The 19845-nt window shown below is 35.3% G+C and overlaps 1 protein-coding gene across 1 annotated transcript; it reads left to right on the top strand.

The window, feature by feature from the left end:
* Window positions 1-8756: 8756 nt before the first annotated feature.
* LOC142531804 (glucan endo-1,3-beta-glucosidase 12-like) lies at window positions 8757-11145 on the top strand. The gene is made up of 2 exons (XM_075638073.1): window positions 8757-10275; window positions 10837-11145. Exons 1-2 carry the CDS (start codon window positions 8880-8882, stop codon window positions 10872-10874), a joined length of 1434 nt encoding a protein of 477 aa, XP_075494188.1. The 5' UTR covers window positions 8757-8879; the 3' UTR covers window positions 10875-11145.
* Window positions 11146-19845: the final 8700 nt, after the last annotated feature.

Here is a 19845-nt window from a genome sequence, read left to right as displayed (position 1 = left end):
GTTGGAGTGGCCATCTCGTGAAATCTTACGGCGTCCCGCTAACGTTTTTTGTTCTTAAAGTGTGCAGATTATTCAGTTCGGCTACGATCTGTTGGGTCTCCAGTGTATTCGAGAAGAACTTATCTGACCCGATGAATCGTCCACACAGCTCACCCGATTTACTCGACCATAAATAACCTAACTGAGAGAAGATATAATAGCATCCGTCACGGAAGATTTATTCCACCCTTATTTTAATGATCTACGTTCCGTATTATAATGCTTGACACATAACTTTACTTCAACGCAATGAATTTATAATATGTTTAATTGGATAAATTGCATGCAGTATCCAATTTTAAGACGTTCTACAATTACATTTGAATTTGTAACATATATTGGCAATGTTGGAGACAGTTTACATAAGTTAAATTGATTATATTAGGACATTTATCGTGTTTTAAATATCATCGTTAATAGATTATAAACTTATTAGAATTAATTTTAAAAAATAAACTTGTAGAGATATACTAATATAAAGTATATATACATATATATATGTGTGTGTGTGTGTGTGTGTGTGATATAGTTGAAGAAATGAATAATTTATTTGTTAAAATAATTCATGATAGATATCGACGACTCGTGAGAGATCATTTAAAGAGCTAAAGATATTAGGTTGTTCTATATAATATAATATTATTATCAATGATAAGTCGGCTTTTTCTTGGCCGCGTTGATTCGATCCATTCCCAACTGTGCTATGTACCCCCAATAATTTTGGTGTGAACCAAATTGATTGCTTTTGAATTAGGTCTTCTTCTAGTTTTGACTTTCTTATTTTTATTTTACTTTCCCACCCAACTAAAATATCTGTCAGATTTTATATATAATCAATTTTTTTTTAAAAAAGGTACATTTCAATTTAGTTTCTACTATTTATCTCAAATATTACATTCTCATTTTTATTTTCATTTTCTTTCCTGAATAAATATGTTCCTACTTCTTCTAATGTACCCTAATGGTTAAAAAAATTAATTATTAATGAGGTTTGTATTTTATATAAAAAGAGGTGAGTTGCTGAGTTTGGACCTTGTGGGCCTACCTAAATTTATTGGGTCCCGTACATGTGGCTGACCTCATTCTCACGTCACCAATTTTTATTAAAACTGGTAAATTATACATGAACGTTGTGTATAAAATTATAATCATAATTTATATAATTTTTCTAAATTTTATTAAATATTTAATTTTAGGTTTAATTAAATAATAATTGACAGAAATTAGTGAGGAGTCATAATGCAATTTGAATGAGTAATATTGAAAATAAATTGCAATTGCATATTGAGAAAAAATGTTGGTATAAAGACAATTTTGGAAACAAAATATGGTGTCATCTAGGTGACATATTTTAAATTTTATTATTAATGCTTAATTTTTTTAATTTAATAATAATTTACAGAAATTAATGAGATGTCATAATGCTATTTGAAAGTGTAATATTGAAAATAAGTTACATTGATAATATTGAGAAAAAAATATTTGTATAAGGATAATTTTTTTAAAAAAAAGATAGTCATCTGATAATAGAATAGATAAATTATATCTTATTGATTTTAAATTACATATCTCACGATTGAATACATATGACCAGACGGTCAATGCATCATTGTGTGATATATTTGATTAGAAATATATAATATAATTTACAAAATTATCAATCATATATCATATCAATTCTTCCATATATTTTTTTTTTAAAAAAATCCAAATTGGGGACCTAGTCAAAACCATATCCATATTAGAAAAGATTTTAGTGCCTACAACATCAGGAATTTGTCCTATTAACCATAGGAGGAGGTTGTGTTTATGTTAGAATAAGTTTAAAATGAGATAACTTGTGGTTTGAGCTTTACTGATTGATATATAAAAATAAAATTTATTTTAATAATATTTTACGTTTTTATTTAATTATGATATTTATTTTTTCTGTATATCAATGCAAGCTGCATATATAAAACTATTAAATATTGTATAGTACCACGAGATCTATCTATCAACATAGATCATGAAATTCATTAGAAAAATGTATTGTATATTTAAACTTGTTCTTAGTCGATTCAACCGACCAAAACAAAGATAAAAGTCGGGCGAGCTCGATACTAGAATATTTGATATTAACGCCATATTACATTGGTATGGGGATGGAGATGTCCAATCATAGAGATGATAGATCATATGATGATTGTACTGAAGAACCCTATATCATACTTTTCAAGTGGTTATCATTTATCGAGTGGATTAGTCAGCGGCTATGGTTGTACACCATTAGTCTTTGACTTTAGACAACATGGAGGCTCTATCAACCATAGTACAAGGTCGCCGGGTTCAAAGTCTGCTTCTTCGACGATCCCACCGACTACCATAAAAATAACTTCACTGTTCACTTCTTTAACGGATCCATTATCATTGAGATTTTCGCCCCCATTTTCGACGGTTCACTCCTTTTTCATTGCAAATTTAACGTTTCCATTTTCAATGGATCGCTTACTACTTTTTCGTCACAATCAATTCACATTCCTCAAAAATTCCTTTTCTTTATCATTCATAAAACATTCATAACTTTTCATATTCTTTTAAAAATTCCCAAAAAGATGCTTTACATCATTCATATACGTCGAGATTGCTAAAAATAGTAAATACTTGCAAATACGTTAAAACTTCTAAAAATAGCTTATATCATGCATATATTTTAAAAATTCTAAAAATAACATTTAACATGACATGTAATTGTTTTAGGAAGTTGCAAACAACCCTCAACTTTCCTCGAACCGACCGCTCACGATTCAACGTTATACGTACTCGGACGACCTTAAACATTGACTCAAGGAAACAACTCGATTTTAAAACTTTAAAAACACCCAAAAATATCCAGTAGCTTGCTGAAAATTCAATCTTAGGACCTACGTTGCAAAAACCACTCGATTCGCTTACCGGATGACTCGTTTACTACTGTTTTCGTGGTTTTTGTTAAATAAATGACCAAACTACCCTTCCGTCTCGAACCAACCCTAGACCAGTACTTTATTAACACCCTAAGACTCAATATAAGTTTCTGGAGGTCCCCAAGCCCAAATCAATACTGAAAACATGGATTCAAAATTTAACCTAAGCTCAATTCGCCCCTTTTTGACACGTTCAGATAATTTACGACCCTGAACGGACCATGGCTCGAAACGACCCTGAACCAGGCACTAGACCCCTTCCTTAGACCCTAAAAAAGACCATGATAAGGCCCTTTTAGACACAGACCAGATGCCCTAAGCTCCAAACCCCTCACAACAGCAGCCCATCGAATGGCTCTACGCGTGCAGCGGAGGAACAAGCGCTCCAGCGGCTGTGGCTGCCCTTGACTCAACTTTTGGATCACACTAGACTCTCACCAGGACCCTAAGGCACGTCCCAAGCCCCTGGCCCAGCCCTTTTATCCCTAGAAAACTCCACACACCAAACAACACCACATGTGCATGTTTGTGGTGTTTCGGCTACAACGCTCGATCGACCCAAACAAGCTCTGACCGAACCATCCATATATCATCCTAGGACCCTTTTCCTTCCCTCCAAACAACAGCTAGAGTCCCATGCATCCCCCATGGCCGTAAGAACACCAAAGCCGCACCCTTCCCCTTCACGGCCTGCACGCGTTTTGCATGCAAGACTGGACAGCCCCCGTGTGGTTTTCCGTTGTGATTTTTATCCCTTCAAACATCCTCTTAAATGTCTAGACCAGCCCTTGAATACCTTGGTTTGCATCCCTCATTCAACAATTCAATAAACATCAAAAATCTTTTATGAAAACATGAGATGCACATGTAGGAAGTTGAAAACCATCATCCTTGTAAACTTTACACACAAAATCATAATACATTGAATAATATGGATTGAATGGTGCATGAAAAGGATTTGAAAACTTGCATTTCTCCTTTATTCTTACGAGATACGAGAGACGACGCGACGAGAGATGAACGGGACGCGAAATCTCCCTTCCTTCCTTCCTCTATGTCTCGGCCACCTAGATTCCTAGTGTGTCAACGTCGGCAGATTCGCATTTCTCCTTTATCATAGAATAACCTCTTGAAACCCTCCCATGTCAACGTCGGCAGATTCGCTCCTCGTTCCGCTCCCTCCCACCATAAGGAAGCATCGTCCTTTAGCAAATAGATGGTACAACGAACCCGGTCAGCGTCCGTCATATCCATATACCTAAAAATCACCGTCATATCCATATACCTAAAAATCATCTCCAAAGACCTAATCAATCCTCAGCCACGAATGGATCGGTAGTGCCAGAAAATTCATCAGGGTCCATCCTCCTGAATCGTTCATAAACTGTCGCTAGTCGTACCCTCGCAGCATTCCCAACATGCTTCTTAGTAATTGATCCATGTCGGCTAGCACACGAGCACTAGCATCCTGATTAGGGGGAGGCTGGGTAATTTCCACTTCCCGCCTATCCTCATTATCTCTGCGGAGAACTCGTCTAGGAGGCATGTCTGTACAAGTCGTCCCACCCAACACGTAACCAACATGCATTTACAATTTAAGAAAATACATCTACCCTCCTAATTTATGTCTCGTAAAAGTATTTAAAAATTCAGCATATGAGATTTAAAGCAGTAAAACTCACAGACTTGAGGCGTGACATCTCGAGCTCCTCGGAAACGGCAGCAGACATAACCCTTTTCAAGAACCACCGCTCTATACCAACTGAAACAACCCTACTTATAAATTCATTTAATTTGCACTATTTTTTTCTAAACCATGCATAATTAATTCGTCAATAATAACTAGCATAAATAGTCAAATAAATAGAACTACCATAGCATCCATAAAATAATCCATAAAAGTCTAAAATTCAACTCGATAAATTCTATCATCTTAACAGTCTATAAATAAAATCGATAATCCATAAAATCATCAAAAGTCTTTAACATATGCGGAATTTCTAGGTCTTCAGGTATGCACTGCCCCTCCCGGATGACTCGATAGTCTGCACCTCACGACTCAACATCGTCATCACCTGCAACCTATTCAAACCTAGTGAGTCTAATTACTCAGCATACTTAAACCTTATATAGCAAGTACGTAAATATACACTCACATGCATAAAAATTACTTTTATTAAAAATAGTCTCTTTCATGCAAACATGAACCTTCCAAATATGCAAATTTTGAAATCATGTGTAGATACGAACATTTTCCATTTAAAATCATCATTTTTAGGTGAAGTCCGATCCTCGAAAGTGATAACATTTATTCGATTGATCAATCTATCAACCATAGTTCTAGGCCGCCGAGTTCAACATCCACTTCTTCGACGATTCCACTGACTATCATAAAAATAAATTCACATTTCACTTCTTCAACGGATTCATTATCATTGAGATTCCCGCCCTCGTTTTCGACGGTTCACTCCCCTTTCATTGTAAGTTCACCGTTTCCGTTTTCAATGGATCCCCATCTTTTATGAAATTTTTGGGAAATAGTAGAATCTTTCTCTTTCGAGAGCCGTGCTAGGGATAAGAATGTTGCTAAGTCGTTTTCTGGGTGATCCTTACTACTTTTTCGTCACAATCAATTCACATTCCTCAAAAATATTTTTCTTTAATTTATCATTTCATAAAACATTCATAACTTTCTATATTCTTTTAAAAATTCTCAAAAAGATGTCTTATATTATTCACATACGTCGAGATTGCTAAAAATAATAAATACTTACAAATATGTTAAAACTTATAAAAATAGCTTATATCATGTATATAATTTAAAACATCTAAAATTAACATTTAACATGATATGAAATTGTTTTAGGAAGTTGCAAATCACCCTCGACTTTCCTCGAACCGACAGTTCACGATTCAATGTTATACGTACCCGGACGACCTTAAACTTTGACTCAAGAATACGAATCGATTTTATTTAAAAACACCCAAAAATATCCAATAGCTTCCTGGAAATTAAATCTTAGGACTTACGTTTCAAAAATGACTCGATTCGCTTACCGGATGACTCGTTTACTACCATTTTCGCGTTTTTGTTTAAACAAATGACCCAAATACCCTTCTACCCTAGACCAGACCTTTATTAACATCCTAAGACTCAATATAAGTTGCTGGAAGTCCCCAAGCACAAGCCAAAACCGAAAACATGGATTCAAAATTTAACCTAGGTTCAATACGCCCCTTTTTTGACACGTTCAGACAATTTACGACCCCGAACAGACCACGGCTCGAAATGACCCCGAACCAGGCACTAGACCCCTTCCTTAGACACTAAAAATGACCATGATCTGGCCCTTTTGAACACATACCAGACGCCCTAAGCTCCAAACCCCTCACAAGAGCAGCCCACCGAATGGCTCTTCGCGTGCAGCCGAGGAACAAACGCTCCAGCGGCTGTGGCTGCCCTTGACTCAACTTTTGACTCACAGTAGACTCTCACCAGGATCCTAAGGCACATCCCAAGTCCCTAGCCCAGCCCTTGAACCGATCTCTTAGCCATAGGAAACCCCACGCATCAAAACAGCACCACATGTGCATGTTTGTGGTGTTTCAGCTACAAATCTCGACTGACCCAAACAAGCTCTGACCGAACCATCCCTAGACAATCCTAGGACCCTTATCCTTCCCTCAAGACCATGGCTAGAGTCCCATGCAGCCCCCATGGCAGTAGGAACTCCAAAGCCGCATCCTTCCCCTTCACGGCCTTCACACGTTTTGCGTGCAGGGCTGGACAACCCCATTTCGGCTTTCTGTTGTGACTTTTTTTCCTTCAAAACACCTCTTAAACTTCTAGACCAGCTCTTGAATACCTTGGTTTGCATCCCACCTTCAACATTTCAATAAACATCAAAAATCTTTTATGAAAAATGAGATGCACATGTAGGAAGTTGAAAACAATCATCCTTGTAAACTTTTCACACAATATCATAATAAATGAAATAATACATGGATTGAATGGTGAATGAAAAAGGTTTGAAAACATGCTTTGCTCTTTTATTCTTACGAGAGACGGCGCGACGAGAGACGAACGGGACACGAAATCTCACTTCCTTCCTTCCTCTATGTCTCGACCACCTAGAGTCCTAGTGTGTGTGTGCGCGCTGCAATTTTGTTTGAGTGGTGTGAGTTTTTGGTGTAGAGGTGGGTAGTGTGTTTGGATTTTCAGGCGTTACAATTAAGATGCTAGATTTTTTTCTCTCTTCGCACAACTCTAAAAAATCGACCATCATCCTTGTTTTGGACAAGGTCTCGACTGAACACCACCATCGCAACAACCGCAGTGTCGCCGCCTCTGCCAGGTACTGGCTGCCCCGTCGGAGTTGTCCGATTTCGGCAATTTTATCTCAATGCGAATTTCTTCTATATTCTCTTGTGCGAATTGTAAGAAAAATCTAGCTTTGATCATTGACCTAATTTGGAGATTGAAAAAATATAGTTAATCTAGTAGATCGTTCGTAGGAATTTGCAAGAAAAACTATTTTCGCTTAAAATTTAGAAAAATTTGGTGCTTGGTACTTTAGAACGTAAAGATAATAACTCTAAAGATCTTATACATAGATTTGAATCATACGTTGTGCAATAATATTTTGATCGTAAAAACTAAGTTATTTTGTAAAATGTTAAAATTCAATTGTATCTCGTACGCGAGAAAGCCGGATAAATCTCAAAACGGTCGTATCTTGTATGCAGTGTATTTGACGTGACCTGAATGATATGTTCCAGCCCCGTTAAAATAACATGGGATATACCTAAAAAAATATAACATGGAATAATTTTATTTTGCAACATCAAATTGAAAACAATTATAATTCATTTTGTCCAACATAATCAATCCTATCCGTTGGAAACTATTATCTATCGAATAATCGCATCACATGGCCCACATTTATTATACAATAAACAAAATTAAAATGCTTGATTGGCAAGTCCAACGTTCATATTTTGCTATATGATTGCATTCATTCAATTATCACCTATTTGCCATTTACGTAGTGAATTAGCCAACAAAGTACAAACCGCCCAACTAAAATTCTCCAGTGGATCAACAAAAAAAATATATTAATATTTTCATAATCGTCAAAATATAATTTCCAAGTGCTAAAGAAAGACGAGATCGAATATTGAAAAACAGAATTTTCTTTCAGAGGTCTCCATCCAAATTTAGTTGTTTCAGAGGTCTCCAATGAGTCTAAGAAAAATTTAGAATATAATAAATAAAAAGAATAATGTTGGAGTGGATTGTTATTAATTAATATCGTTTGAAGTGTATTTACGTAATGTAGCAATTTCATAAACTAATATAATCATAAACATTATTCCTTAACGTTAACCGAGGGAGTACAATAAATAAAATAAAAACGTTCAAACGCTATTAAGCCAACATTAAATGTACTTTTTATTAACGATGACATTGCAAAAAATCCAATTTTTATTCATCCGCATATTTTATTTGTTAACTCAACATGTGAAAAAATATTTATCTTTTATTTTAAATAAAGATAAACGGATGAATATAAACTAAAAAGTGAAGCAAAAACGAAACATTATCATTTTTTTTATTCTCTTCTCCAAATTATATTTTTGTTAGTATCCAGTACAATTCGCATAGACAACAATAATATTATTTTTCCTAAAATAATAAGGAAAGAAAAATAAATCTTATTCCTATTAAATATACTTTTTCCCCACAAATTAACAAGAAAGAGTTTTCACTTTTCGAAGCCCATTTTGCCCACTACTACTACTCCATTGCCCCTGTTTCCCCACGACACGAACTCTATATAAATCTTCTCCATTACCACGAATCTCTCCACCCTCCGCTCTCTCCGAATCCAGAGTATGGAATTCTCAATTCGCTTCTCCAATTCTCTCTTTTCTTTGTTATTAATACTCCCTTTTCTACGATATGGCATTTGCGACTCCGGCGCCGTAGGAATCAACTACGGCCGCATCGCCGACAACCTCCCGTCGCCGCCCCAAGTGGTGAAACTCCTCCGAGGACAAGGTATCACCAAAGTTAAGCTCTATGACACAGATTCTACCGTCCTCTCCGCGCTCTCTGGTTCCGGCATCTCTGTGATTGTCGCGCTTCCCAACGAGCAGCTCGCTTCCGCTGCCGCGGGTCAATCTTTTACGGACTCGTGGGTCCAATCCAATATTCTCGCGTACCATCCTAATACGCAAATCCAGGCCATTGCTGTTGGCAATGAAGTTTTCGTGGATCCACAAAATACTACCGTTTTCCTCGTGCCAGCCATGAAAAACGTGTACGCGTCACTCGTTAAGCATGGTGTAGCTTCGTCCATCAAAGTTTCATCCCCAATCGCCCTCAGTGCGCTCCAAACGTCATACCCTTCATCATCTGGTTCTTTCAAATCAAATCTCGTCGAGCCTGTTATCAAACCCATGTTGAATTTCCTTAAACAGACTGGTTCCTACCTAATGGTGAACGCCTACCCATTTTTCGCGTATCTGGCGAATACAGACACCATCTCTTTAGATTACGCCTTGTTCCGCAACAACTCCGGCGTTGCAGACCAGAACAATGGCCTTGTTTACAAAAGCTTGTTCGAAGCCCAACTCGACGCCGTTTTCGCGGCGATGAATGCTTTAGGATTCAACGATGTCAAGATGGTTGTTTCTGAAACAGGGTGGCCATCGAAAGGCGACGAAAATGAAGTCGGAGCAAGTGAACCAAATGCGGCTGCTTACAACGGGAACCTGGTGCGCAGAGTGCTCACTGGCGGAGGGACCCCCCTTCGGCCCGATGAGCCACTCGACGTCTATTTATTCGCCCTTTTCAACGAGAACCAGAAGACCGGGCCCACTTCCGAAAAGAACTACGGGCTCTTTTACCCGAATGAGAAAAAAGTGTACGATATCCCTCTCACGGTGGAGGGCCTCAGCACGAACAACGAAAGTAAAAGCCAGGTTGTGGCGAAGCCTCCGAGCAGAGGCGGCGACCCAGGGGACTTCTCCACTAGTACCGTGGGGCAGACGTGGTGCGTGGCTAATGAACAGGCGGGGGAGAAGAAATTGCAAGCGGCGCTGAATTATGCTTGTGGTGAAGGAGGCGCAGATTGTCGGCCGATTCAGCCAGGTGCAGCCTGCTACAATCCGAAGAACCTGGTGGCACACGCCTCGTATGCATTCAACAGCTTCTACCAGAGAAATGGTCGGGGGAGTTGGACCTGCGATTTCTCCGGCGCCGCCTATGTCGTTACTCAGTCTCCGAGTAAGTATCTTCTGTCCAAACATCTGTCATTTTTCCCAATATATATATTTTAAACAATATTTCTTTTCATTTTACCTATATATTTGATGACTTTTCTTTTTTCGCATATATACGCACTGGCTGGAAAAAAATAACAACCTTGTTGGATAGCCAATCCTAAATTAATAAAATGTTGAGTTTATCTCAAATGGAAATAAATAAAATACTCATCTGCTGTGGGCGGATAGATGTTATCACCATTTCAGAAATTGTAAAATGATTTAAGGAAAAAAGAATTTTATCATTCTATTCACTAGATTTTTGTACATTCAACTTTAATGATAAACTGATTTTGTTTGACGAAAATTTGACCTAACTAAATTTATGAAATTTATTTATTTTTATATCTTTTTTATTATTATTATAATTATGAATCGGACCAAATAATTTGAAAGATCAATCTGCAAATTTTTTCGCATTACCTATTTGTTACCTTATTTTATTTACTGCGTATAGTACATTAATTATACGATAACAATTCTGAATATTGCTAAAACATAATGGTTAATTCAATATTTGCAGACTTTGGTAGCTGCAAGTTCCCCACCACTGGCGGCTAATCGAGATTTCACGCAGAGAGATTGGTGGGAATTAGCTCCCCACTTTTTTGCTTGTTGCGTTAGCCTTCATTGGAGTTATTTTTATTCAATTTTTTATATGTAGAAACATAGAAGGGGGGATTAGATATGGTTGGTTTTTGTGTAATTTTTGACTTTTATCCACCTGCTTTGTTCGCTTGATTTCATGTACAAATAAAAAAATTAATTTTTTAATGGTATTAGGTTTCCAGAAGGAGTTCATATTGTGTTAGCTAATTTAATTGTTTATCAACTTTTGGTGGTGCATTCTTTTATGATATCTTGTTTTGGTGTATAATTCCCAACCGATGGATAATTGACATGGAATGGTCCATGCTTTTATAGATTTATAATCCTGTAAAAATGAAAAATTATTTTAAGAAATGTATAATTTGATGTTTTCAAAACTATAAATAATAATAATAATAAATAAGTCTTTAGCAACTATGAAAGGAAAAAAAAACTATAAACAATAACTTTAGCGATCAATATATGGAATAAAGGGAATTGAACATGAAACATTAATTCTTACGAAATGAAAGAGGATCCCATCAATTGAATGGTTATTTACCAAGATACGCTTGATTTTGGGAAACTAGATTGAACAAATATTGTGGGATTTTACAAAGTGAAGGTCAATTTCGACATGTAAACCATGTTACTAAGAAAGTTTATTTTTTCACTTGTGGCAGAAAACTTAAAGAATTTTTTTAGAAAAAAATCTAAAGAAGTAAAGGCATATAGGTCATGTTTTTTTGGGGTGGACCTATATAGGTCATTTTTTGGATTTATGAATAAGCGCCTCTAAAAAATTTACATCCAAACATCATTTTCTTAAATAATAATAAAGATGCTTTTGATTTAAAAAGATTTGTCCATCAAATTCTCTAAATTAGAATTGGGAAAATTTGGGATTTTCTCAACAACATAAAGTGAATATTTAGCGGATGTAATTTATTTAATTCGTGAACAAAATCTCTTCCCCGGATTTAGTAGAGGTTTAGACTTTGCAATTTTGATTAAACTCATCAAAACATAACAATTTCATCCCCATTATGGAACACTTACTAAGGCAGGAGAACACAATCAAGCAGCATAATTATTGACAAACAACAAAACACAGTTCCTATTGTTTCCTCCTAAAATCATATCATAAGACTAAAGGGGAAGAAACAAAAAATCAACCTTTATAAATCAATAATCTGAGAAACCTTGGACCCAAAACAGGACTAACTAAAATTTGATTTCTCAAAGGAGGAGGCCTGTACATTTTCCGTCTGAGCTAACCTTTCAAGAGCCTGTCAAGTTGGAAAATCATCGCGACAAATCCGGCAGACGCGTGTGTTTGTCCGATCTTTGTACTGTGTGTGAATTATCAGTTTTTATCTTCTTGATGATTTTATTTTCGACAAAATTCGAATTCATCCTTTCCTTCACCACAAAAAAAAAAAAAAAAAAAAAAAAAAAGTTTCTGACCGATTTTAAAAAACCGGTAAATTTATATCGCCCAAATTAATAACGCTTATTGAAAATAGTTATATCGATGAAATTAATAATCTCGCACAAATTCGAAAAATCGTCATTAAATTATTTGTTTTAAATTATTTTTTAATGAAATTATAGTATTTTAAATTTTAATAATTATTTTTAAATGAAATTAAAATATTTAAAATTTTAAATCAATAAGTTATACATTTTTATATTTATAATTTTAATTATCAATATGTTTTTATTTTAAAATTTTTATAATATATTTGAATATTTATCAAACATAATAAATTATAATGTATTTGAATATTTAAGTAAAATTATCAATATGTTTTTACTTTTATTAATTTTTATAATGTATTTAATATTTATCAAACATAAGAAGTTAAAATTTTAATTATCAATATGGTTCTACACTAGTACAATACTCATGGATTAAGAACTCATTATGCAACCTATGATATATCTAAGTCCATCGCTCTATCAATTTTAGTTTACAATAAATTGACAATAGAATTGTTGATTTTGATTTAAATTTGACGTTTATTTTTTTAAAAAAATAATTATAACATACATTCATTACCTATAAAATAAATGTATTTAGTAATAATACACCTAAGGTCGATATTAATTAAATAATCTAACAAAACTAATATAATTTCACATGCATCTTAACAATAAAATATATAAAGCATGAAATTTTGAAAAAAAAGATAAGAACTCGTCTATACCAGAGAAAAATGATAGAAATAGCTGAAAATTTGAAATAGAATGGGTGGATATATATATAAAAAAATGTCGCTGATGAGCAACGAATTACCCAAAACTGTCGTTAATTATCGACGGTTTATGAAAAAATCATCGTTATTTTGAATCTAATTTTCAAATTTCAAAATTTTGATGTAATTTAATACATAAAAATTTCGTTGCAACTAGTTACAGAATTATTTGAAAAACCGTTGCTATGTAATTAATGTGCCATTTTTAATATTCTGACGCTAATATTGCGATGGAATATTACATCTGTCGTTAATTTTAGAGAAGGTTTAAAAAAAACATCGTTAGTTTGCCCACGATTTTAAAAACCATTGTAATTTGCCTACATTTCTTGAAATCGTGGGCAAATTCAATTTAGCGACGGTTGCGGTTTTCAAATTCAAAAACTTCGCTAAATTGACGACGAAATTCAAAATACCGTCGAAAAATATAGCAACGTTTTCGTGAAAACCGTCGCTCTAAATTAACATTTTTTATAGTGCCTTTCTTCCATGTAAGATTGTTTTCAATACTAGTCGTTCCTCCGATTGTTTTCCATGTTCAAGGTTGCTTGGTTCCTCCACACCTGAAGATTTCATGCATGTTTTTAAATATCTTTCGATTTCGAATTAGCGATAAACTTCTCGGAACATACGAGTGGAGTATTCGAGCAGTATAGGATGAAGTAGTCTCGTAATCTTCTGATCTTTTGTTATTTCCCATCTCGAAATCCCCTTGAATATCCCCTTTTCCCTCAATTTCAGGCCATGGAAAATCCAAAAAACTGCCAAATGTGCGGCTAAAATAACCATAATCATCGCGATGATCCATGATCTTCCTCAACTCCCGAGGATCACCAATAAGCACTGCTTTCTTTTTCTTTTACCAATGATGAAAACCATGGAAACAGTGTGTATCAATGGGCTTTTGCTGTTATAGTAGGTGTCCAGCGAGCCAATTTTTGACTTTAGTTTTATTGATTCTTATGTAAAAATAATATTTGTTTTATTAATATTTTACAGTTTTATCCGATTATGACATTTAATTTATCTGTATACTGCATAGATAAAATTCTTGAATATGAAAAAGTTACCATGAGATCTTCCTCTCAACGTAAGTTCATGAAACTCATTAAGAAGTGTATCATATATTTTAAACATATTTCTAGTCGAATTAGCTGCGTGAAATAAGGATAAAGATCGCTTGAGCTTGAGATTAACATCTGTAATGCAAACGTCATGTTTCATTGGTAAGGAGATGAAAATGTCTATTTGAAATGTCAACTACTTTTTAACATTAAAATCTTACTAATTTTTTTTTATTAAATTCGAATCCTTTAATTAAAACCCTCGTACATTTAAATATTAAAATTAAACTTTAAAATAAAATATAAAAATCTCTAATTAAATTTGAAACATCCACTAATCGTTTTCTTAAAAAATATTAAATTTTTTTTTCCTCATACGCTCGGCCGAAACATTTATATATACTTAAAAATACTTTGTACCATTTTAAAAATAAAACAATAAACTATTTTTGATAATTCAAAGGAAAGAATTCAAAACATAAAATCGTCAAACGTTATACCAATCTAAACTTAGCAATATTTCCAAATAAAGCTAACACTAACAACCTCTCAAAACCACTCAAAAAATATCACAAAAGAATCTTAAAAATATTTAACATAAACTTTAAATCATAAATGCGGAAAACTAGCTCTGGTACTCGGGTTATGTGCACCTTCAGTCCAGTAAGATCAACCATCAACTCCCTCAACAATATCAATATCATGATCAACTGCATCGATCACACATAGTGAGTCCATTGACTCAGCAAACCATAACCATAATAACGAGTAATACATATACAATCACATGCAACAATGAAAATACTATTACTTAATATAACATTTCATGAACATGCATAAACATAAACATTTTCCTTTTATCATAAAATATTCCATTTCATCATATACGTATACATTTTCCTTTTCGTAGAATTCAAATCGTTAATTGTGACTTTCGTATTAGCTGAATGTCGATTGATTCATCTACGTATTACCACAGTACTGAGCGGCGGGAACATCAACGACATTATCAACTGTCAACTGAGTTTTGGCCTTACATATCATCGTAGCATCATAATCACCGTATCATAGTATTACTCACAATTACTTCACTTCTTTCAACATTTCATATTTTCATCACTTTATAAAAATTAAGCATATAATAATCATTTTCCTTCTAAACCAAGAATGCAACACATCTTTTAGTGTTAACGTTTCATCATAAAATTTCATAAACATTTAAAATAAACATATTAACATATTTTACAGCATTCAGGGCACTGCCAAGACGTTTATTATTTTTCAGGTGTAAAATGATCGTTTTACCCCTAGACGTAAAATTTATCGATTTTGACTTTTTCTTACTTTCGTTGACATAATACCATTCCAAATAATTATTTAAGCTTAAATTAAATTTCTTATATTTTTATTTTTCTTAAATTCATGGCTTTCTATTTATTTCGTAATTATTAATTTGTAGAGCGTTTAAATCCCGATTTAATTTCAAACTTCAATATTAAATTCCCAAATTTAAACATAAATTTTTACTATGTAATTTACCCTCGTGAACCCTGAACCACCCCCGTCGACCCACGGTTCAAGCCTTAACCTTTAAACCCATTAATTCGAACAACATCAAGAGACCCTCGAACCATCTCTTGTTTTGTTCGAGCCGAGCCCGAGCCACCCCAAGCCAGCCCTTGCCCAAACCATCTAAGAACCCTCTTGGACCCACTGGACCAACCCTAACCCGCTGCAGCCCCTGTGCGAATAAAACGAGCTGCGCGAGTGGTCTTAACTTCACGTCCAGGACTCCTATTGCGCTAGGAATCCTACCCTCGAGCCACCATCGAGCCTAGCCCCTCGTGAACCGTCACTAGACCCTCCTAAGACACTGTCTAGCCATCCTAACCAAGCCCTGGCGATCCCGCAGCAGCAACATGGGGAACAGTCCTAGCTTGCATGGACTTCTTCCCTTGCGCTGTACACGAGTCCTAGCCATGCCAGGAATCTACCTCACCCCCTACCATGTCCAACCCGAACTCTGGTCAAGCCCTGGTCGAGCTGTGCATCCCCAAGCCACCTAACCGAACCCTAATGATCAAACATGCAAGATTTTGATCAAGCCTATACCAGTTCATGTGCAGCCTCTAAACCGTGATCTAGGAATGCTTAAACACCCTTAAAATCATCCCTTTTGGTGTCCCTATGATGGCAGCCCCTTCATGCAATAATTCTCTAAGTTTTGGATCATGAAATCATCAATTATCCATATGTCAAGGCATAAAAACAAAAATAATCATAAGGTAAACATGTTTTTCAAGAAACCGTAATTCAAAACAATATTATGGTGTGATAGATGAGAAAAAGATAGTTAAAACGTGCCCTTGTACGCTCGAAAACAAATCGACGATGCGAAGAACGGCGACGTAGAATTCCTAGGCTGAAAATACTTTGAAAACCGAGGCTTTTTCTCCTTCAACTTTTGTGTGTGCGTGTGTTGTTGCTGCTAGGAGACTTCGTGTGTGTTGTGAGGGGAGAGAGGCGTGTGGTTTAAGGGTTTGGGGTAGGGATTTTAAGCTATTTATTGTTAATTATCAAGTAAACAAGCCTAGACCCAATAACATGGTTAAATAGGCCTATTAAGCCCATTAGTGCATATTTAAAATATTTTGTTTAGTAAAATTCGTGAAAATATTAGCCGAGTTATCAAAAAGTTCATATTTTAGTCGAAAATCAAAAATTGTTAAAAATTACGTCTCGGCGTATAAAATCACCTCAAAACTCCTTATTCTTAAAAATATCATAAAGCATCAACCTTATTTTAAATAATAAAAAACAATTATTTAATAAATTTTTTTTATCTTTTACAACCCTCGGTCTCCGTCTATTGATCGCATCTCGAATAACCTATAAAAATACAGTTTTATGAATTCTTTTAAAATGTACATCCTAACCATATAAAAATATTAAACATAATTAATTTAAGCAATTAAAATCATTTAATTAGCTATTTCCTATTTTTCTTAGATTCGCATACAGTTGGTTTACGTCGTCTTGTTTTTGGACATTACAATTTCTCTCTCCCTAGATTAAAATTTAGTCCTCGAAATTAGAACTTACCGAATAACTCCGGGTAGCGACTCCTCATATCCCTCTCGGTTTCTCAAGTAGCTTCTTCCTCCGAGTGATTTAACCACTTGACCTTGATCATTGGTATGACTTTGTTTCGGAGACTTCTTTCTTGCATATCCAAGATTTTTATGGGTATTTCCTCATAAGTCATGTCTGTAGTTAATTGCAGAGGTTCATGATTTAGTACATGTGAAGGGTTCTACATGTACTTTCTCAGCATAGATATGTGGAACGCATTGTGTACTGCCGGTAGCATTGGTGGCAATGCTATTCTATAGGCTAGTGTTCCAATCCTTTCTAAAATCTCAAATGGTCCAATGAATCTTGGACTAAGTTTGTCTTTCTTGCCAAATCTCATAACACTCTTCTTAGGTGCTATCTTCAACAAAACGTGGTCGCCTACTGCAAACTCTAGTTCTATTCATCGCTTGTCGACATAGCTTTTATGTCGGCTTTGTGCAGTCTTCATCCTCTCTCGAATTTTGACTACTAGCTCCGCTGTTTTCTTGATCAAGTCCGGTCCAAATTCTCCTCTTTCACCGACCTTGTGAAACGTCTACTATTCATTTTACTTAAAATATACTAGAAATTTTTTTTAACCTCTCATGATTTCGGCCGATCCCTTACAAAATATATAAAATATTTTTGCACCTTCAAACTAAAACAACCATGCAACTAGTATTTGAAAATTAAAAGAAATGATTAAAACTTGAAATCGTCAACTATTTTACCGAACCTAAAAAGCAATAAATGTGAAAATTATAACCCATACTAAACCTCTCAAAACCACTCAAAAGAATAAATAAATAGTCGTAAAATCTTTAACATAATCATAAACGTAAATGAGGAAAATAGAAGCGCTGACCCTCGGGTCATGTGCATTTTCAGTCAAGTCAAATCAGTCATCCAAGCCTCCCTCAATATTTAATATCATACTCACCTGCATCAATTACACTTAGTGAGTCTAAAGACTCAACACATCATATTGTTGATACCAAATAATACGTATAAAACCACAAACAATAGTGAAAAATACTTTTACGTAAAGATACCATTTTCATAACATGCATAGCTTCAAAACATAAACCTTTTCATATCATCTTCAACATATTCATATACATATTATCATCAACATATACGTATTTCTTTTCCTTTTCGTTGAATTTAGATCGTTAATTGTGACTTTCGTGTTCATATACGTCTACGTGTTGGGCGATGGATCCATCCACATATAACCACAGTATTGGGTGGCAGGGACATGAGCAACACTCTCATCGGTCAACTGAGCCCTAGCCTTACGTATTAACATATCATCGTATACATATTCGTATCCACGGAAACACGATCGTCGAGCTCCCACTGGGACCATAACCCTCACGATATTTCCAACATATCATCATCTTAGTCACAACTATTTCACTTTCTTCAACGTTTCATATTATCATCACTTTATAAAATTTAAACATGCATATAACGTTTTTCTTTTAAACCAAGTATGCAACATGTATTTTAAATGTCCACGTTAAATCATAAAATCCATAAACATTTTAAAAATAGCATTTTAACATATACATACCCATGAACATTTTAAATAATCATATTAACATATAAAATAGCATTCAGAGCACTGCCATGGCGTTTACTAATTTTTATGTGTAAAATTATCGTTTTACCCCTAGACGTAAAATTTTCGAATTTGACTTTTTCTTATTTTTTTGACTCTAACATGTCCTCAATAATTATTTAAGCCTAAAATAAAATTCCATTAATTTTATTTAGTTTAAATACTAGGATTTTTAATTACTTCGTAATTAGTCGTTTTGAAGGCGTTTTAATCCCGAAAAATTCCAAAGTTTAATATAAAAATTCTTAAATTTAAAACTTAGACTTTTTATATTATTTTAGCCCTCGTGAACCATGACTCCACCCCCGTGAGCCGTGTTTCAATTTAAAAACCACGAATACCCTAAATTCGAACCACTTGAGCAACCCTATGGACCATCTCTCGGTTTCATCAAGCCAAGCCCGAGCCAACTTGAGCCATCCATTGACCCGACCTCCGCTGGTCCCTACTGAACCCCCTGGACCCCCCTAGTACTTGACCCCAACCTGCAGCAAACCCCCTACACGAAACAAGAGAGCCACGTGAGTCTTCATGCATGCGCCTAGTCTCCCTCACTTCTTGGACCCTTCACCCGAGCCACTCCCAGCCCAGCCGACCCTGGACCAACCTCAGGCCCCTCTCGAACCAGCCTAGCTCACCTAAACCGCGCCCTTCCTTCCCTGCCCGAGCTGCACACTTGCGCGCCCCATGATAGCTCTCGGGTGGAGTCCTAGCTTGCTAGGACTCCTCCCCAGCCCCTTGACTCAAGTCCTAGCGTGGCTAGGTCTCTTCCCTGACTCGAACCATGACCCCACCCTAACCCCAGATGAGCCATACAAGGCATAGCCCCAACCCGATCCCTTATGACACAACCAACCAATTCTGGTTCCAGCATGTTTCCAACT

This window comes from Primulina tabacum, chromosome 2 (genome assembly GCF_025594145.1).
Source record: "Primulina tabacum isolate GXHZ01 chromosome 2, ASM2559414v2, whole genome shotgun sequence".
NCBI classification, from domain to species: domain Eukaryota; kingdom Viridiplantae; phylum Streptophyta; class Magnoliopsida; order Lamiales; family Gesneriaceae; genus Primulina; species Primulina tabacum.
Note: the sequence above shows the minus strand (reverse complement) of the source record. Positions and strands in the feature narration are given on the sequence as shown.

Bases quoted from the DNA above. Each gene is read 5' to 3' on its own strand.
- LOC142531804 (XM_075638073.1), top strand. From the start codon at position 8,880: ATGGAATTCTCAATTCGCTTCTCCAATTCTCTCTTTTCTTTGTTATTA. The intron at 10,276-10,836 runs GTAAGTATCTTC...CAATATTTGCAG, and splicing joins TGTCGTTACTCAGTCTCCGA to ACTTTGGTAGCTGCAAGTTC.